The 22,100-nt window shown below is 46.7% G+C and overlaps 1 protein-coding gene across 1 annotated transcript in view; it reads right to left on the minus strand.

The window, feature by feature from the left end:
• Nucleotides 1–22,100, minus strand: part of HOMER2 (homer scaffold protein 2) — a 303,905-nt gene that overhangs the window by 185,734 nt on the left and 96,071 nt on the right. Inside the window, exon 2 of the mRNA XM_069624981.1 lies at nt 12,459–12,615. Coding sequence (XP_069481082.1) covers nt 12,459–12,615 — 157 coding nt within the window. The remainder of the gene's footprint in view (nt 1–12,458; nt 12,616–22,100) is intronic.

Here is a 22,100-nt window from a genome sequence, read left to right on the forward strand (position 1 = left end):
CCACCCAGGCGGGTTACTAGCTGGTATGCTTCTAAGCTTTGCCCTGATGTGGTCTGCGGGGAAGGTTCTGCCTGGAAATACAGGAGGACTGTGTTCAAAACTGACCGACCGGGGTAAGTATCCTCCCTCCACCCCGTATGATTTCAGCCCCTCTGGCGCCCTCTCCTCACCTTGTGGTAGAGTTAGGCGTGCTCTCCGTCCTGCCTTCTTTGCAGGGGCGCGTTGTCTTTCATGGGCGAGTGCGGTCCAGTTACTTCACTGACGCCGGCCCGTTTGATATTGTTCAGGTAGGTCTTATTGCTGTTCTTTAGTTTTGTTGCTATCCTGCATGCCTTTCTTTGTTTAAAATGTCTCTTTTTTCTCCCTTAGGTACGCGGAGCTTCAGCGCAGCGAACTGGCTTGGTTGAGTCCCGCTGGTAAATGATAGCGCATTAAGAGCGCTATGATGCGGTAAGTAAGCGCTATGCGCAGCGCTGTGAAGGCTTGCCTTTGCTAACCTGTGTTTTTCTTCCTTGTAGGTCGCTGTGCTCTTCAGCGCGACTGGAATGCCCAGAGTGGGGCCAGCCGAGAGGCGACCAGCCAGGTAAGCCTTTTGAGAGGTTAGTAATTTGTAAATGTCTCTACTGCTTTCTTTAATGTTGCCTCTATCTTCCTCTTTCAGGTCGTTCTGTCCGGGAGGCGTGCAGATTCGAGCAAGCTGTTCTCAGTAGCTGCGAGTGTTTAAAGATGAAGACTGCAGGTAAGATGCTGCTGCTAATGATGTTGCTTTTGTCTCCTTGCAGGTTCTGCTTCTCCGAGGTTCAAGGGAATAGCTGCACACGGTGAGCGTCACGTTGCAAGCTGCAAAGTAACGCGAAGCGTGTGTCGTGCTCGGGTGTGGTTTAAATAGCCCCAACAAAATAGTCCAGGAAAAGTAGTCCCTAGGCTACCACACCCAAAACACTAGACCGCATAGCTTGGTTCTCTGTGTGGATGCCTCCATGTTGGCTGACAATACAATAAAGTAGTTCCCAAGCATATTGTTTTTCATGGTGTATGAGCCTGGCGCCGTAGGCGCCCCATGAGGGCTTTTGAAGAGGATGCCAGGCTCTAGAGGCCCGAGTCCTGACTCCACCTGGCCAATGGGTTTGCCAGAGGGGGTTTTGGGCGAGAGTCGTTAGAGAGGCAACGTTTGAACACCCCTCGTACATGAGATAATATGGGATAGATTACCGCCCCAGGTGACATTATGTGCAGTCAGTGAGCCAAGAGCCAAACCGAGAGAAGAGGAGCCCCCGTCCGGAAGCCCAGGTGAGACAGTGGAGAGAAGTACAGAGGGTCCACAGTCTTGAAAGTGGACGAACTACCTGGAGAGTGGAGTGGGGTGGGGGGGGGGGTAATCAAGTTTACTGTCGATTGAAGAGAGAAGAAAATCGGAAACAGAATAAAGCTGTTTCAGTAGAGTGAAGGGTAATGGAATGAGAAAGAGGAGCAGAAACTATACACTCAAGAAGTTTAGAAATTAAAGGGAAGTAAAGAAAAAGTAAAACAAAACCACGAAGGCAAGGGAGGGTAGAGCGAAGGTTTTCGCCAATGGCAATAACAGAAGCGGGTTTGAATTCAGTAGAAAAGGTGGCTGTGGACAATACAAAGTTGCAAAAATAGTTAAGAGGGGGAAGGAGGAGAGGACAGATTTTAGTAATCGAAAAGGAAGGAAGAGGATTAGAAGAGTGAGCTGTGGGATGAGCGGCAACTTCCACCTCGGCCAGAGGATGAAAAGTAAGTCATGGGGGGTGGGGGAGGGACGGACTGCAGCAGATCCATTGGCTCGGTTGCTTTATTCTCATTGAAGGGCACTCATTATTTTAATAAAAATGTGCCCATACCTCCCCCGAATTGCTGCCAAAAGATGCACATTCCTCTCAAACTACACCTCCTCCTGACCCCAGTGAACTGGAATGAGAAATATTTGAAAAATATCAGCAGTTGAGACAGGAATTCTGCTAATGTAGTGAGCACACTGGGGTCGGTTTTGGCCAGGGTTGTCCAACTCCAGGCTTCGAGGGCCGGAAGCCTGATGTTTTTTTCCTCCAGATATCCCTCACTAATATTCATGAGAATAAATGTGCATACATTTCAGTGTATGCAAATTTCTCATGAATATTAATGAGGGGTATCCTGGAAATTCAACATGGTTCCGGCCCTGGAGTTGTCTTCTGGCACTACAGACCATATCATATTTAATACCTTAAATTCAGTACTGGAGCGGACGGGGTGCGTGTGAGTGGAGAAGAGCTGTACGAAAAGCACAAAATGCTCCACAGTTCCAGCAGCGGGAGTAGGGCAAATTTGTGGGACAGGCTTTTTTTTCATTTAGGAGTTTGTTAGTGTCATCACATGGACACAGAATGTTCAGTTAAGTGAAAGAAATAAAAGAATACCTTTGGTTGGATGGCTGGGGTCCAACAACACAGTAGTGAAATACATTTGGCAATGGTGGAGTATTATTCCTCCATGGAACTCGTGGCATCTCGAGTATGCCATTGCAGTCAGTTCCTTTTAGCTGACCAGTCCTGTACGGCAATGCTCTGCAGCATTCAAACATATGTAGATGCTTAGCTCAGCATATGAAGTGAAGTAGGTCAGGGCGGTCCAGATCATCGGCTCGATTCAGCTCATTTTTGGCCCTCTGCCCTATTGAGTACACCACCCCAAACTCCGAAAACGTCCTATGCATTACCTAAATGCTTGTCATGGGAGTAGCTGGAGCAGATCCATGGACTCCGTTTCCTTGGCCTTCGCTTAGTGCGGGAGGTGATACGGAATCGACCTTTGAGAGAAGTTGGCGATGAACAAACATTTCTGAATGCTTGCATGGGGCGGGGAGCTGGGACCAGGGCGATGGGGTTCCGTTAGGTGTGGTTCTTGAAAGGTTTGCTTACTTTTAAAACATGTGCCACTGCCAAAACTTTACAGCAGATTTCCCTTAACCCAAAAGATATGCGGGATAAACCAATCATATGCAGAAATCTATGGCATGAATGCAATATCATTCGTGGAACAATTAACATTAATTAAAATTCATTGCAAAAGCACCATTTCTTTTACATTTCTCACATTTCACATGAAATCACAAATTTATGGTAACAGTCAAGTACGTGTGTACAAGGATATACGCAATTTTACATGATCACATAAATACATACAAAAAAACTTAACTACACAAAGTGCAAGAGTGAAAAGTGAAATAGCGTTTTACAGACAGCAATTAGACACATGCCACTAGGTCCTCTTTATAACACCTAGATTTCATCTGCATCATCGCACAAAAATCTAAACTTGATTGGCCGTCGTCATCATTCGTTTTTGGAAATGTATCACCATTACCTACTGGTTTCGACGTATAATGCAAAATGTGCAGGTCTTCCTCAGGGTGAAATAAACTAACAAAAAATTTGACAAACCAATGAAGAGTTAATTCCTAGCATGATTATTTTGCTAGTCTCAAAACTCAAAAGAGGATAATTCATGGATTATTTGCGCCGAAAAACAACAGGATTTGTGCGCCATTCTGCCCGCAAATCCCTGTTTAACAAATGGGGATTTGCGGGCAGAATGGCACACAAACACTTTTTTTCGGCGCAAATAATCCATGAATTACCCCCAATAGTATCTATTTAAGAGACCATCATTTTTTTGCATTAATTTGCGTCCAGGGCGATAAACCATTCAACCTGTGAAAATCAAAACCATGGTGGGAAAACTATACTTACTCAAGAGTGCCCTCAAAAAGGAGTTTCAAAAAGAAAGCCCTCTACTTATGTGAAGACATCAAGGGGAATTCTCACGGGCTGAAGACTGAAGGTCTTCACTAAAGATGACAAAAGCAACCCGGTGAAACGTACAGCTGTGCCAAGCAAATTGCACACGAATTAGACGCGGCCCAGTGCATTCTGTTTTTACTAGTGTAGATGCAAATTCATGCAAACGCCTGAATTTAAGGCGACCCGCCATATATTGTTTTTTACTCCAAAGCGTTAGCGTAAAGCCCCGCATTCTGAGCTTTCCTAGTTGTTACAACATTGAAGATAGAAAGTGGACTGCTTTAGTTCACTTTTAAGTAATATGGCGGACTTCTTGGAATGGACTAAGAGTTACAGGGACAATATGTTGGAAGTTCCACTCAGCATAATCACTTGTGGCTTGCACGCACGTACATATCTATACTCACTGCTTTAAATAGGCCGGTCCTACCCAGCCCACAGTACTTATACTTCTTTGAACATTTGAGTACCTGCACTCCTCAATGCCTGAAAGAGTACCAGTACTCAACTATGTAGCGAGGTGAAAATGAAAGCGTTTCATTTCACTTTATCGCAACTTAAAGGACTAAGCTTCTGCCCAAGGACGTCATTTCACCAAAATGCCAGGGGTAGCGGAAGTGACCTTACATTACTCTTGACCTCAGATGACATCACAGGAAGTGATGTAATTTAACCCCACCCCGAAGTGACATCACAGGAAGCGATGGAACACAACCTTTCACCCCTTGACAAAACAGGAAGTGGCATCACATAGATTTGTTTCCAAGTACACTTTGAAAAATAGGTTTACGATATCACTGTAAAGTGATATACATTTATACAAGAATGGATCACCATATGCATCATTAATAGCAGCGCATAGTATTACCAAATGACTGTGAATGCAAGCAGACGTCCAAGGCCAAACGATGATGTGTTAATATATAGCACTTCTGCTTCAGCACGTCATATAGAACTAATATACAGAAATTAGTGCCAACACAGGTTGGGTGATATTGTATCAACCTCAGCAGGATGAAAGGCTGAGTTGACCTTGCCGGTAGTTGAACCTGCGACCTGCAGATCACACACAAATTGCAGCAGCGAGTGCTCAACCCAGAGAGCTATCTTACCAGCTATAGCCATCATAAAACCAGCCACTCTAAAAGCAAAGAGCCACATGCTGCAGGCCACAGCCCAGGAGCCTCAGTTTAATAATAAAAAATAACCCTTCTCTTTTTTTAGGGTTATCAAGGGAGACCTCAGGGGTCGCGGGTGCAACCCTTGGTGACCCCTAAATGACATCCCTGCTTCTGCTACCTTTGCTGGGGAAAGCAGCGCCCCATACCTCCTCCTCTTGCCACCACCCGCACTGCCGATAATGTCTACTTCAGGGCCCACTCTGCAGAACAAAATGAGACCAACATGAATCTGTTGGCTCAGTGCACTGGGCGTGGAACACTAAGTGGGCTTCACCCGTTAACATTGGTGTCCTTTGATGGAGCAGGAATTGATTTGGAAAGCCCGGGAAATTACTTTTTAAAGATCTTTCTTTCTTATTAACAGTGTGAATATTAAGTAATTGGAGTTGTGATGGAGCGTTTGCGACTGAAAACTTGCACACAGCTCCAGGTACCTACCGATTTTCTCATTAGGCCATGAAATCGAGCAAAAATAAAACTCCCCTTCTAAAGCTTAGTCTAGAGCTATATCTGCTAGCTCGATAAGCAAACAAGAACGTCTCATTTAATACAGATAGTCAATCTTTAACACAATGCAGAATATCAAACTGAATGTTTGTGTGAAAGGCTCTCTAATACACTGCTTTACCAAAGTGTGTGCTCTTTGGTACATCATTTAATCTCACTAGGCATTGCCAACAAACGGGGTGTGCGGGGACCTGTGCCGAAGGGGCCGCGCCGAAAGCTCTGCGCCGGAACGTCCGGCTTCGTAGCTTGGCGAGTACCTGCACTTTTCCATTTAAAGCGCCATCTGTGCTGTGTGCAAACTATGATCTGCTAGGCAATGCCGAAAGAACCATTCAAGAGTCCAAACCAAGTAGATCTAAACATTGTCATGAATAGTGCAATGAAAGAAAAAAGGGGGGGGGGGACAGATGCAGGCAATTGGGAGAACCTCCAAAAGATTGAGACAATCTTCAATAGATCTCAAATGGAAAATCCACATGTGTTCTTTATATGAAAGTTCATTAGCCTTCAATTGAAGTTGAGCTCACCTTTTCAATCACTTACCATAACAAGTCTTCCTCACTTTGGGCCTCATGATGAGGTTGGCAGTAACCCGCCCGTGCTACCGTTGGGTTGTCGCCAGCTCTGCAACACCAAATCCGGCGCTTGACTTCCCGGTGGCACGGGACATCACAAGTCCCAGTGGAGACGGAAGTCAGGCACTGGATTTTCTAAGTCCCCATTCCGTGGAGTCCAGTAGGACTCCACGGAATGGGGACACAGAACCACCGGCACCGTTACTAAGGGTGCCGGTGCTTCTGTGACAACTGCTTGCCGGCGCCGATGCGCCCGGCAGGTTACACCTGGCTGGCAGAATTGTAAGTTTGACGGAGGGCAAGTTGCTACCGGCACCCTTATTTCCGGCCCGGCAAACTTGGAATGAGGCCATTTGATACCAGAGGTGCGTTCAATGTACGTGTGCAGATTTTTGGACGATGTTCGTGGATTCGAATTAACTGCACGAATAGTCAATGCCCCACCCATTGCAGAATTTCTGGCATGGGCACATAGTGGCCTATCCTGCATGTGTAGGTCAACATGGAGTGAACGTGCAAAGCGCCCTTGTTTTTCATTCATACGTGAACGCAGTCCACCGTCTCTGCAGCTTTGAGGTTTGCCCCGATTTTCAAAGTTTTGGTTCCCACGCCTTCGTGGTGCACCAGAGTTTTTGCCACTACAGGTTGCAGTCATTTTGCTTTGCAAAGCCATCGCGTGATACTGCAGAGACGCGCATAAGAGGGCTGGCGTTTTAAAAATAACCTAAAATTAGAATACAAAAGACCATGTAGCATTCGAGACAGACAACACAATCTGCTCTTTTGAAAATGGTACTTGCTGATGCAGAAACTGATGTTGGCAGATGGAAAGACCAAAGGCTAGGATTCATGAATAAATGAATATTAAGGTTCAGTTCCAAACAGCCAAAAGTCAAAGCTCGAATGGTAACTATCTGGCTGACGCGTATGGCGGAGTGTGACCTGGCAGACGCTCCCACAAGGGCGCCTGTTACGTGGACCGCCGTAGTCACTCTAGTCTGCTTATTGGGAATAGAACACATCATGGCACAAAACTCATTAGTTATTAACATGAAAGCATCATTGACCATCCTGATGGATCTCGGGTGTCCCCACTATACCGTACACTCCTCTGTTAACGCAACTGAGCCGACGAATGCAAGTTAACACAAGCACTGGTGTGTCGTGTGTGCATTTCCGTGTAGGGTTCGCCTTCTGCGGTAGTAAAATAAATAGGGGCGTGCAGTAACCGGATCAAGGTGGTCCCGGGAGGATAGCTCAGCGGCAACATGCTCGCCTTGGAAACAAGACGACACGGAGCAGCACAGGTTCGATCCCCGGGTCTGCACTTAGAAACCTCTGGGTATTATAAATACGCAACTAAGCCATATTCCTGTAACAGCGCATCGATGCGCCAGGGCTGTGCGAGCGCTTTAAAAATGCAAAAAAATAAAAAAAATAAGCTTCTTGGGAGTCGCATGTTGCCAGCATCTTTGGTGGTCAGTAAGGTGGGCTACAGGGCGGTGGATCGGAGGTCTTTAAGGGCTCGGGCCACACTTGAGGACATTCGCTGGAGTTAGGTGGCATACATTTTGCTGCAAAGCGCCCATCTGATGAGGCATAAACATACCGCCTACTCCCCTGAAAAGATACAGCCTAAGACCAAGAAATTCACAAGAATCAGGGTCAGAGGCCAAGCCTACCAATCACCATTTTAATTTGCCAGTTTAGACCAAACACTATGGTCTTGCAGTAGATCAGCGTTGTGAACTAAAACGGGTAACCATTCAAAGAAGGCGAGCTCCCAGGATCTAGTGCAGTTGGCATGGGCATTTATTCCTCTAGTGCAGAGCGCTTGCCCACTCGGAAAATGGGCATACCTTACAAAGGCATCTGCATGAGGGCACATACACAATGGCGTGAACTCTCCTCCCAAAACCCCAAGGGAAGGCTAAGCCTAGCCGTGAAGAGCCAAACAGATCCATTCAGTAGTCCTCAGCAAGAAGGATCAAATAGGGTGGACTGGCCAATAGGGAACTCTGGAGATTTCCCAGTAGGGCTGTTCACCCTTGGCCTGTTCTGTGCTAACCCCTTTGATTTTCGAAATGTTCTCATAGGGAAAGGATTGGGCTTGCTGAAAAAGTAATGTGGGACAATTTGAAAATTATTTCCAGGGCCTCTTTTGGGTCCCAGTCCACCCCCGATTGAAGCCCCCTACGACTGCCCCCACAAAAAAAAGACAAGCAAAACCAAAACTAGGGTGGGACTCAGGCGTACGATTATCAGCACAGACAACGAGCGTCACTAAGAGAGAGAGTACTCAACACTACAAACAAGGGCAACAAAAAGAGTCGTCAGAAGGAGGATAAACTAGACTTAACTCAATGCCTTCACTGCCAAGAGCATAAAACAAATAACATTTTACTCCAAAAGCGGTCTAGAAACAAATACAGCGCAAGGCTCACGCCACATCTTGTTTGAGGTCTAGATGATGGATGGGCAAAAACAAATCCTGGACGAATTCCTCAGAACTGATTACCAGTGCACGCACCAGAGGAAAAGTCTGGCCATTTGGGATCTGACGCGGAGCAATGAGCCCCTTCCAGCTTCCATGAAAAACTCTAGGGCCTCCGACAGATGTAGATCAGTTATTCGCCAGCCAGGTAGTAGCAGTCATTAGGTCTGCCCCCCAACTAAAATGTTTCCACTATCGAATCCCCAACACTAGTCCAAGGCATAGTCACTCAGGCAACATCCAAAATGGATCACGCAAAGATTATGTCCCGGGAGGATAGCTCAGCAGCAACGCGCTCGCCTTGGAAGCAAGAGGATACGAAGCAACAAGTTCGATCCCAGGGTCCGCGCTTAGAAACCTCAGGGTATTTAAGCGTGTTATAAATACAACAAAGACAAAAAAAAACATTTACGCAACTATATAAAAAAAAAAAAAAATCCTGTAACAGCACCTCGATGCCCGCGGGCTGTGTGAGCGCTTTGAAAATGCAAAAAATAAATATTATCTATTTAGGTCGCCGAACCTCCCTAATGTACCACCTTAAGCAACAGGAAAAGGCAGGGCCAACCCCCTATTCGAACAAGCACTGGTATTGGTACACTGGCTTCTGGCCAACAGCGTGTGATGTTTAAATCAAAGTGCATCGCACGTCAATTCATTTATAGGCGTGGACCACCTCCACCTCCTAAAGGACGCCTTCCTTAATTGCTCGAGTTCGCAATTCTCAGATTCTCAGCCAGATCTAGACACAAAGGATGGGAGGGCCAAGTCAATTTTCAAGAGGTGGGTTTTGGAATAACCTATAGGTGTTGCGGGGGGAGGGCGGGCTGAGGGGGCTATAGCCGGGTGTTTTGGTTGAAGGATTTCAAATGAGCTATGCTCTGGAACAATGAGGGGGCAATGCACGGTGGCTCCAAACACCAGAGGGCCATCAAGGGAGCCTGAAGAAGTCAGTAGATGAGACAAATTGCGAAACACATGGATTAACGGATTACATCCGCCCTCTCTACCTCAAGAAATTTCAAGCACATTCCACAACACAAATATTACTCCACACAATGTTGAAAAACCTGCTGGCAACAGGATTTTCAATTAAGTTGCCAACAGGTTAAGTTTCATGTAACGACGGACACGCCTAGAATGTAAGGATTCTAGGCAGGCAGCTGGAAAGACTGGTGTACTGGTAGCGCAACAATTGAAAGCAATCACAGACTCCCAACATGCACGCAGGAGGGTTCATGTGATGGAGAGTAGAGAACTACCGAAACAAGCACTGGCAATGCCAACAGTTTTGGCTTTTGTGTAGTCATGGAAAAGCTATTAGCCAGACACTGCCACAGTGGTATTAACTGGACACTGACAGGTGCAAAATGCTGCGAGCACCTGGCCATATAACTGCTAGTCCCTGAAAAATGCTGAATGCTTATATACAAGGAAAAACTGCTGGCTGTCTTCAACAGGATTTCAATGAAGTACAGGTAAAGTGCTTAAAAATGGAGTGGCTGAAGGTAGACAATGCAACACATTTTATCACAGCAGAAGCACAAGTCAAGGTTTGACGAGGATTGATAAAGCTAGCACAGAGATCACAGGAGGGTGTGTTTTGTGTTGGAAGGAACAGGAAGTGGATGGCAATGGCCATGGGTATTAGCATGGCCATGTATAGGCAATGGTTGGGTAAATAACCAAACACCTACAAGCATTGTGTCCCTCCTCATATACCATTTCTCCCAAGCTGTACTCTAATGCGTCCCCTCCAGCACCATCTGAAATGTCGTCAGGCCTAGTATTATAGTCGTTTGTTTTGTTCCTCCCCTACCTTTCTGCACCCCTCTCCCTCACCTTTTTCTCCGGCTCTACCAGAAATGTCGTTAGGCCTAGTACGGTAGTCGCTCGTCTGCTTCCATTTCCTTCCCGCTCTCCCCCTCCCTTCCTTATCTATGTCTTAGCGCTTGCACTATCTGAAATGTCGTCAGGCCGAGTACGATAGTTAATTTCACATCCTTACTGTTCATGGGCTGTAAGAATGTCATTGTATTTTCCCTTGTTTCCTCCCTTGTCTTGAAGTGCTTTGAAGCACATTGTGTATAGGCGCTATATAAATAAACTATCAAATCATATCATACTTTTGGGTTATAGGTGGCGCATTAGCGCCAACCAATAAAACAAAAATAAATTTGGCGTCCTACAGCTAACAAAGCTCACTTTGCAGGAAGGGCAGCAAACATTCAGTAATCAGACCCACACAAAGGAAATGGGGGCAACGAAGAAGTCCAACAAATGGCAAGAACATTAAGACAAATGATATCAAACCCAAATAAACCCCAACCCCCCCCACCCAAAAGAAAACATTCAACGAGGGACATGGTGCTAGCTATAGAAGCATGAAGCAAGCCTGCCAACTAGACCCAGTAAGGCAGGATCGGGATTCCAAGAAGGAAGACAAAACAAGTGGCTAATACAGCCGGTAAAGGCTTGCAAGAGAAGATGCGCCCAACCAACAAAAGGAATTTGCCGCCAAGGACAGATGAATGAAGACAAGATATAGAAGAATCCCAGCCTCCTTCCTAAACAGAGGCCCAAATGCAGGAAGTGCTGGACCAGGAGGAGATCACAGGAATGGGCATCTGCGGATATCGGTTCACCTTACTCACAAATAGGTTTTATTATTTTGGAAGTTATTTCACTTAATCGTGATAGAAATTAAAAAAGGAAGAAGTTAAAAAAGGAAGCAATCAAGTCATGTATAAAACCGCCACAATGCGCGTAGTTCAGGTAATTACATTGAAACGGTTTATAGTCTTTCCAACGAAAAAGAAATCCATAGAATTCAAACCACCGAAAATAAATGCATTAAAATACTATATTTTACATTTCAAGGTACATATACATCGAAACTGGTCCATTGAATATAGGAATTTGATGAAACCTGCTTCATGTTAAAACGTTACATGGAGCTGTACATGGAGCTGTCCAGTGCTGTAGTCTTTAAAGTATTTCAGCACTGGCCAGCTTCATGCAACGTTTTATTGTTTATTGGGAGGGTTCCCCCCATAACCCTCAAGGTCACCCCCCCAATCTTAACCCTAACCGCAACGAAAATTATTCAATGAAAATGCTTTTCGATGGAAATGCATTTCAATGGATAATTTTAGTTGGATTTTAATTCAATGGTATGGAAAGACCAGTTACCCATTGAAACCATACGTTTTCTTTAATCACTGGAGGTTCATTTTTACCAGCCTACGTGTTTTCACCAAATACATTTCACAATGTATTTCTTTCCGGCAATTAGTTCAATAAGTATTTTGGTTCACGGTGCAGAGGTTGAACCCCCCCAACCTCCACCACGTGCACCCCCTTCTACCCAGCCCATATGGTTGTACCCAAAAAAAAAACCTCTTGCAATTTTGCAGTAGAAAATGTGGTTAAAAAATAATAGAATACAAAAATAAATTTTAAAAACTCAAAATTCCTCTGCAAAGACTGAATACCGTATAATGCGCAGTGGAAGGCAAGCATCGATTCCCAATTTCTAAACGGGTTATCAGCGATTAGTGGGACATTGAAGCATGCATCCAAGTAACGTCACAGTGGAGGAGTTCTGATTAGGACGAGCGGACACTAACCTATCAGGACGCCACCTTTCCAGTCCATGGCTTTCATTGAAAAAAACTACCAATGTATTCCGGGAGTTATACATTCCGTCAACTTGGACGTTAATACCGGTTACCTGGAGTTTCTAAGAGGACACGTCAGGAATGGAAAATCAGAAATGAATGACATACGGTCATCTGGTCTCCTTAAGTGTAAACACATAGGTTTTATTTCAGGTTATTTGAGAGCAGTCATGAGAATTGTATCCACAGGGCCACTGAGGAACACTGCAGCCTCCTACCTTGGACCCATCCACACTGATGATCCGATAGCTATTCCTGGTGCTGTCGTAGAAGTAGGAAACGGTGACCGCCTGCTTGCTGGCGGGAACCCAGTTCTTCTTGGTGCTGGGGTCGATTTGGAAGACATGTGCCCTGGTGGTAAAGATGGGTTGCTCCCTGGAAGGAGGGGGAGAAAGGAGAGAAATAAGGGGATTTGCGAGATGTTTCAGAAGACCACACATAATTTAAGACGAAGTAATTCATGAAATCCCTTTGGATGCGCCGAAGTTACATTCACAGTCAGCACTCAATTCTTGACTGGGTCTATTCTTAGCCTCCCCACATGATATCAAGCTCCATGCACGCCAGTGACCCGGATCACCTTCGCTCCCACCAGCACAAGTGCAAGCTCAGTTCCCAGGATGCCTCAGCCACCGGACACTCTCAAGATCAGCAGCGTTTTCTGCACCGCAATGAGTAACTGCACTGAAATGTCCAGCTTGCACTTCCAGAGCCGATGCAAATGCCGGCGTGCCTTCGAGAGTCCGAACCGAGAGAGCCAGCCAGAGGCGCTGCTATGGAGGGGAGCTGTAGCCCCGGATAGAAGCGCAGGGGTTCCAACCAAAAGGCTAGCTAGCCCAGAGTCCCGACATTCGCGTAGCCCCAGATCTTTTCCAGACCTAGAAACACCCCTGGAGCCAGCGCTTGCAAAGTCAGACTGAACATCCGTGCCTTACACACTCTGACCCACAGGACCACCTGAAAGTGCCAGATGCGGAGGCCCCGGGCCACTTATCAAGGGTATAGGAGAACACAGCAGTCCCTTTTTAGGCTAGATGTTTCATATGTAGAGTATGTCGTTTTTAAACTCCACCATCAAGCCACATTAAGGCACTGTAATAGATTAGGACTGGGTGAACACGTGATGGGTGTTGTGGTGCGGGGGATGGATGGGGCGGTGGACATTGGAAGATTAAGGGAGGTGAGGAAAATTATAGTTTAGGCAGGAGCAATGTGATCGGCCAAGGATTTATAAAGCAAACATCGCTGGGAAAGAGCGTAGCGATGTACATGGGGGGGGGGGGGTTACTAGTAGGGCACAAGGGCAAGACATTACAGAAATGGGAGAAGACCTCGAAATGAAGACAGTAGAAGGGTAGGCATGTCGGGGAAGGGGATGAAACGGAAGAAAGAGGGCAAGGTGGGAGGAGAGAGGAGAGGGCAAGGCGGGAGGAGAGAGAAGAGGGCAAGGCGGGAGGAGAGAGGAGAGGGCAAGGCCGGAGGAGAGAGGAGAGGGCAAGGCGGGAGGAGAGAGGAGAGGGCAAGGCGAGAGGAGAGGGCAAGGCGGGAGGCGAGAGGAGAGGGCAAGGTGGGAGGAGAGAGGAGAGGGCAAGGTGGGAGGAGAGAGGAGAGGGCAAGGTAGGATAGGAGAGGAGAGGGCAAGGTGGGAGGAGAGAGGAGAGGGCAAGGTGGGAGGAGAGAGGAGAGGGCAAGGTGGGAGGAGAGAGGAGAGGGCAAGGTGGGAGGTGGGAGGAGAGAGGAGAGGGCAAGGTGGGAGGAGAGAGGCGAGGGCAAGGTGGGAGGAGAGAGGAGAGGGCAAGGTGGGAGGAGAGGAGTGGAGTGGAGTACAAGTTTTCAATTTTAGAGGTAAAGAGGAGGCACCATCAGGGCTCAGAGGGAGGAAATCGGAGAATCGCCGGGGGCCCAGTAAAATTGAAGTTGATTAAAGAGGCTCAATCGGTGAGAAGAAAACACGCAAGAAGAGATTGATCATAAAGTTGTGTAGTGCGAAAAAGGTCAAGATGAAAGGAATAGTGGAGAGAGAAGGAAGTGCAGCGAGGTCAGTCAAAGAAAGAGAAATTAAACACTGCACTCGCCATTCTTTCTGCAAATGTGATTGAACTGGACAACAAATTGGACTTGATCCAATAAAGCAGGGCTCAAAACGTGCACTCACCACTCGTCATTGGCTCTTGGTAAGAAATGGTGTGCTGTGTGTATGTGTAGAATTGATCTAGCAAGTAACTTCATGGCAAGCCAAATACTTTGCAAATCGACATTGCCACTCTTGAATAAAGACCTGAGCTACATTAATTCATTTGCATTTATTGCGGTTTGTACGACATTGTGGCAAAACAAAAGTGTACTGCATGAAATATGGGGCTGGGGGCAGCAGGGATCATAAGGGGTGGGGATACAACTTTTGAGTCCCGCTCCTGCAACACTTGCTGTTGTGTTTTGGCCCAGGAGGGCCTCCTTACCTGCCACAGACTTTGGCCACGCCCCCTTTGGCCTTTTTTCAGCTCCTGCTGCAGCCCGCAGGGTGAAGCCCGTGGGACAAGGGCGCGGGGTGTTGGCGTCCCGTGGGGGTGTTCGCGGACTTGTGGGGGTGGCCCTGGACCTTGGAGTGTGACCCAGACATTGAGGTGAGGCTGAGGCAACTATTGTGGGGAGGGCAAAAAGCCTACAGCGTTCAGCGTGGGGGCTGGGCCTCAACCACTCTCCTCCGCGTGCTCAAGGTCCAGCGCAGCAACCTAACAGCCCATCAGTCCCACCTTCGAGCGTTGAGACCCTTTCTCCCTACCCAGAACTGTTCTGTAAGATCCTAAGCCTTCTCTGTAGCCCCTCTCTTCTCAGGCTACATCATGGTTGGCCCTCTCTGAGATTTTGCTATTGGAGCCACGGAAAGAGGAGCCATCTCCTCCCCCTTCTCCCCCCTCTACCTCTCCAAATCCTCCCTCTTAGCGAGTCTTCAGGGCCCTCCAGCCCCACTGGTATACCGGAAGCCTATTATGGGCAGAAGGCTGAGGGGAGGCACATTGAATAAAGCACTGGGAGCCACGCAGGGGGAGGGAGTTTGTACTGGGAACTTTTGCGGGAATGGAGCACCTGTGCAATCTTCCTTGGCAACTGCATGTGCTAAAGTGGGAGACCCAGAGGAGTTTACGCCCAAGCTACCCTGCTCCTCCAGCCCGCAGATGGGACCCCCGAAATGGCCTTATGGGTGCTCCCGTGGTCCTGTTTCACTTCCTCTCCCCACAACCAGCTCTGCAAGCACCTTTCTGGAGGAACCTGGGACCCTGTCAACCTGCTAACCCCTGGAAGGGGTCTTGACTGTGTTGCCACAGCCGGACATCTGGCTACCTTGGCTAATTGCTGTGAGAGGATCTCAATGGACATTTCGAAACTGACAGGAGGGCATGTGTCAGTGGCCCCTTTTTTGGCTCCACCTCTGTCTCCGTTTTTGCCGCTGGACCCCATCCATCTACCTTCTGGTCTAAACCATGACGTCACAGCCCCACTATCGGCACAGGCTCTCCCTGAAGCTGAAGTCCACTCCCCTGCTCCTCCGGTGCCCATGTCTTTGGTTTCTGGAGCCATGGGGCTGGATGGCTTGCGTGGGGGAGAGAAGTCCAGCCTCTCGTCTAGAACCAGGAGTAAGCCTGCATCTGATGTTTCTTCGGGGGCTAGTTCCTTCCTTCATTTTAGCCCTCTTTGGGTTTCTAAACCCCCCATAAAGGAGATCACTGTCTACCAGCCCCACCTCCCCCAGTTTTTCCAACTCTGCTAAAATGCCCCTGCCATCTTTTGTTATCGGAGATGGCTGAGATTAAAAACCTCTTACTAGCCTTGATTAAGGGGATGCGGGGGGATAGGGGAGAGGAAGACACGGGTAGGGAAGGAGAGAGTTTAGCAGGGGTTGGCACAGGGGGTGCAAATCTTGCCTTTGACAAAGGGATTCATCCCCCGATCCCCTGCCCGTCCCCAGCTCCCAGGGTCAAGACTCTCCCATCCATGAGGAGTCAACCAGAGGTAGGTCTCCCATCATTGCTACCCATAAGGAGGAAGACCACCGACCAAGTCTCAAGGGCTAAGCCCCCACCTTTGCAGAACTCCATAGGGAGAGCCCAGGGAAACGTGCGCCCCATTGGGTGGCGGGCTGGTGCCCCAACACGTGGTCAGGGGAGGCCTTGGTCGGGGCATCACAATTCTGAAGGCTGTAGTAGTTCTACAGTCCTTCTCCATGGTGTCCCAAAACTTTTGTCTGCGGAATAAATGTCTACATTGGGTGAGGGCGGTGGGGGAGTGTGGGTTTGTGTTGAGGGGTTCCCTGTTGGAGTGCTCTAGACTGTCCAGTTTTCCAGCCAAATTGGATATTGTCAAACTGGTTTTTGCAGATGCCCATTTGGAAAGGGACATTTTGAACAAATGCAACGGCCACCGGCGGGCAGGGAAAAGTGGCATCACAGTCAGTGCACCTCCCCTATATGCCCCTGTGTGCCCCGCAGGAGTCCCCTCTGGTTCTAGTCCCCTTTCAGGGGCAAATTTGACTGCTCTGTTGCCAAAGTGATACGGGAGCTACCAGAGGGAAGAGGAGGATGGCTCCCGATCATTGGCCAAAAGATCTGTTCGGGGGCACTCAAGCAGGGCCCGGTTTCCTGCACGGTCTTGTTGCTTTTTTTGGTGTGTCTTTTTGTAATCATGTATTAGAACTGTTTTTTAGGATGCACTTTGATGGCCTTTCAGGCCAAATAAAGTTGGTTGATGATGATGATACAACTTTTGAAATACATCGGACCACGGTTTTTGGTATAAATTCCTTTTTCCCCCAAACGTGTCCACGGGGACCGTGGCATGAATGTCACTGTATGGAATAGCTTGTGCAAGGTTCTGCAAAATGATTTGTGAGTTGGCCTCTCTAGGAGGGCCATTAATTGTTCTTGTATGGCACTCTTCTGCCATTTGCTTTTGGACTCGCTGTGTGGAGTTCTCTAAAGAGGGTCGAGATGTTAGTGGGCCAGGAAGAGCAGGGCCGTCTTAAGCACTTTTGGGACCTGGGGGAACACACACCTTTGAGCATCCCTCCACCAAAGCAAAAGCATTAAGGCATCCAGAATATCTGTTCGTGCCCCCCTCATGGCGATCACAACCCATAGCTTGATAGGACGCCTCGCAGCAAATCAAAATAAACATGGGTACTCCATCTGTGTCCCCTCCATTCTCGATGCAATCAGAATGATAAACAAGTAGCATTTCAAGGCCAACAGTAGCTGTCCACGACCTAGGCACAGGACGGTGTTTCATCAATAGCAGCCATGAGCAAGGTATACCGGCCACAGGAGAAATGCAGGCCACAGATCATATGAAAAATGGTGCACATGATCCAGAATAGACAGAGTACTCAGATTAGCTGCCTCACAGCATGCAAAGGTGCTCAGGCGTGGTGGATGCAGGAGACAATTCGAATCAAGGAGAAAGCTACACATAGCCTGCCATAGATGGTGGATGCAGAGTACAAGCTGCCAGGAAGGCGTCCATATCTAGGGAGACTGAGGTTAGAAGAGGGACATGGTTTTCAAGTAGTGCTGACATTAGAGAGCAAAGAAACAAGTGGCTGTGGTGTGCAATATATCAATGCTCACTTTTATATAGCGGAAGCAACACTATATAGCCAGTGAAACCTTGAGGGAGGCTTTTTCAAACGTAGCGCGAGACCGAAATCACTATGAAGGGCTACCATTTTGAAAGGTTTATGGACCAGCAATTTTGACAGGTTAGGCAACACAACATGAGATGCCAGGATCACACGTTTCTTAAGAGGTGAAGCTGGGATTTGCGCCCACTCCACAGCTTTGCACTTAAACCCTTTTCGTTTCAGTTCTTACCATGAACTAAAATGATCACATTTTATATAATGGACTTGGAAAGTACACACATCACATAGCGCAACAGGACAATTAAGAACACAATGTTTTAGAATCATTATGCACAATGGGAATGATTCTTGCGTCATGGTCCCCATCATCAAGGAAAGTATGCAAGTGATAGCATACTAAATGATGTGATCTTAAAAGTTCTCATCTGGGTTTCTCTTTTGTATTTTAAAGCTTTAAAATATGTCCAAAACACAGGCTTGTGAAACGATTAATAAATGTGCAGAAAAACCTTTGAATTTTACAAAACAAAAGTGAACCACTTTTTGTGTAAAATGCGCAGACCTTAAAATATGCTTGTCAGAGGCCTGCGAGATCTGCTCCTCACTATTCCGTCTAGAATCCCTTCCACAGAAATGGTCTACGTCTAAAGAAAGGTCAGGCAATGGGCTAAACAAAGCCTCCAGCACGTGACAAGGTGAACCTTTCCGCAGAGGACCACGTGATATCATATTCATCCAGGATCACTGTAGAGTCTGCTGGCAAAGCCAGTATCCGAGCATGGATGCTTTGGTTCCACAGCCCTTCATTTGGATGCCTAATCACCTCTCAGGCGATCACTTCACATCATGGGAGGCCATTGCCTAGGTTACGCAAGTCCCCATCTGAACAAACCAATTTCTAGGCATTCACCAGATTGATATGATAGGTTATTTATAAGGCGCTTAATACCCAGAGGTTTCTAAGCGCGGACCCAGGGATCGAACCTGTGTTACTCCGCGTTGTCTTGCTTCCAAGGTGAGCACCTTGCTGCTGAGCTATTCTCCCGAGCTATCCTCCCGATTGATGCTAGGTTAGGTTTTATGGCAACTAACATCCTCTGCAGGTACATTGTTGATAATAGCACCTGTTATGCTACACAAAAACAAACGTATGTATGCATGTGTATCAACTTCAGACAAAGGAAAGGCTGAGTAAGCCTTGCTGACACTTCCTATTGTTTGTTTGTTTGTTTGTTTGTTTGTTTATTTATTTGTATTGCGCACCATACCCAAGGGTAACCGGGCGCAGTGAACAGAATATATGAAGCTTACAATGTTGCATAGAAATCACAGTGTTACAGCAAATTACAATGTTACATAATTAAAAATTTACAATAGTGATAAGTATTTGATGGTGTCTGGACATTCATCGAAAACAATTGGTCGACAGGACATTTGGTCGACGTAATTTCGTCGAAAACCAAATGGTTGAATTTTTTTTTATATATATATATTTTTAAGGTTGTAGTTTAGGGTAAAAAGGGTTTTTTTTTTAAAAAAAAGGGTGAAAATAAAAAAATAAAAAATTCGACCATTTGGTTTTCGACCGAATTGGTTCGACCATTTGTCCAGTCGACCAATTTTTTTTCGATCAAATGTCTGGTAACCACATATGTACATTCAGATAAGTAACATAACACAAATTAAAGTCTTTCAAACCTTACATGTTGTTGTCATTGAGGTGTTTGATAAGATTCGTTCTAAAGTGAGGGAAAGGTTGGTCTGATCTAAGGTTGTGTGGCAGGGCATTCCACCATTTAGTGGCTAGCACAGGGAAGCTTGTGCCGCCAATGTTGGCAAGTTTAAATCTTGGAATTTCCAGACAGTTGGAGTTGGGAGTTCTTGTAGGTCTGCTAGAGATTTTTCTTCTTATTTTGTCCATCAGGTAAATGGGGGCAGCGTTGTTGAGGGCTTTGTGCGTCAAGGAGAGCATTTTTAGGTGAATGTTATTGTCAGTGGAGAGCCATTTGTATTGTTGTCTAGTGGAGGAGATATGTTCCCTTTTGTTTATGCCTAAGGCGGCTCTAAGGGCGTTATTTTGAAGGATTTGTAGCCTTTTGGTGATAGCTTTGTTAGCGCCGCTGTAAAGGGCATTGCAATAATCGAGTCGTGATAGTATTAAGGCTCTCGCTAGGATCATGCAACTGTTAGATAAGAAAGGTTTACCTGCTCTTATTAATTTGCAGGTATAGGCTGTCGTGGAAGCTTAGGAGTTAACTTGTTTGGCAAAAGACATGGTGGAGTCGAGATAGAAGCCTAGTGTTTTTACTTCTATCGAAACCTTGATGCTATTGCCATCTATGTTAAACGTGGAAAAGTCCTTGCCTAGTTTGTTGATATTGGCCTGCGTGCCCAGAATGGTCAGCTCAGTCTTATCATCATTCAGGCAGAGGCCATGTGATGCCATCCATGCCTGAATAATGAGGTACATCCTATTCACCAACTCCCTGTCCTTGCTGTGATCCCCAGAAAGCGGGAGAGAAGCTGTGTATCATCTGCATAGTTAGTGTAGGTGATACCTAGAAGGTCCAGATCATCGAAGAGGGGTTTAGTGAATATGTTGTACAGGGTTGGTGAAACACAGGAGCCTTGAGGGACGCTGCACGTGATTGGAAGAGGGTCGGCTGCTGCCGAGGGGGAGAAGACTCATTGTTCTCTCACTCAGAAAGGATTCAATCCATTTGGTGGCATGCGTGGAGAATTGTGCAGCAGTGTCTAAGTGTTTGCAGAGGACCCTGTGATCCACCAGATCGAAAGCAGCTGAGAGATCAAGTAAGAGGAGGAGTGCCGTCTTACCTTGATCTCTCAGTTCATCTATTTGGGTCTTCAGATCAATAATTGCAGTTTCAGTACCGTGGAGTGGACGGAAACCAGATTGTCTGGCTCCCAGTAGATTGTTTAATTCAAGGTGTCTTTGAATTTGTGTATAGGCAACCTTGTCTAGCATCTTCAGTAGGAAAGGTACGGTAGTGATGAGCCGATAATTAGTGGGGATGAGGGGGTCAAGAGTCTGCTTCTTGAGAAGTGAGAGCACCCATGATTGTTTTAAGTTCGCCGGGATATTACCTGTGGCGAAGGAGGAGTTGATCGATTTTGAAATGAACAGTGAAAGGTCTCTGGCAGCGTCAGTTGTGCTGGGCAGATGTCACCTTTGCAGTTCGACGGTTTGAGGGAAAGGATGATTTTCTCTACCTCTAGGATGGTAGTTTTTGTGAAGGAGAATTTGTTGGTTGGGTCGTTAATGGTGTTGTTAAGTGGCGGCTTGTTTGTGAGGTTTAGGGAATCTTTTTTTAGTTGGATTTTGTTTTGCAGTGTGGTGATTTTATTTGCTAGGGCTGTTTGGATATCTGTGCACCAGGTCTGCTCTTTGATGCAGGTATCAGGTGTGGCAATGGGGGACTCAAGTTATTTCAAGATGGAGAAGAGTTCCTTCATACTCGAGTTGGCGTTGGCAATGCGAACATTGTAGGAATTACGTTTCGCTAGACAGATTTAATTTTTATAATGCCGAGAGATATTAGTTAAGTTAGCTTTATTCTCTTCGGTTGGACATAATTTCCAGTTGGATTCGCATTTTCTTTTGTTTAGTCGCAAGGCCTTAAGTTCTGGCGTGAACCACTTTTTTAAATGTGCCTTGGGTTTGCTTGTTCGCATTTTGAGAGGGGCGACTTTGTCCATAGTGGTGCGCATGATGTTGTTGAATTCGTTGACCAATGCACTAGGGTCGAGGTTGTCTGGCAGTGTATTTAAGGTAGGAAGGATCAGGGGAATAATATTATCCGCTGTAATATTCTTTTTGTTTCTTGTAGGGCATGGTGGAGCTGCCTGTGGGGCAGGGCTGGGTTAGTAAATTAAAGGACACCAAGGAGTGGTCTGTCCAGGAGAGGGGCGTAATAGAGGATACTGTGGCTGAACAGTTGGAATCAGCGATCCAGTCAAGTATTCTACCCTTTGCATGTGTGGGGGTGCTAACTTTTTGGGTAAGTCCCAAGGTGTGAAGGGTATTGGCAATAGTAGAAGCATGGGCATCTGCTTGGTCATTGAAGCCAAGATTAAAGTCCCCTAATATCAGCAATTGGGAAGTAGTTTTGGTATTGTTGGACAGAAGGCTGTGCAGGTCCTCCTCGAAGGTTCCAAGTGGACCCGGTGGTCTGTAAATTAGGTGAATTGAAAGAGTTTGGGTGGT

This window comes from Ambystoma mexicanum, chromosome 11, assembly GCF_040938575.1.
Source record: "Ambystoma mexicanum isolate Mex_15411 chromosome 11, UKY_AmexF1_1, whole genome shotgun sequence".
NCBI classification, from domain to species: domain Eukaryota; kingdom Metazoa; phylum Chordata; class Amphibia; order Caudata; family Ambystomatidae; genus Ambystoma; species Ambystoma mexicanum.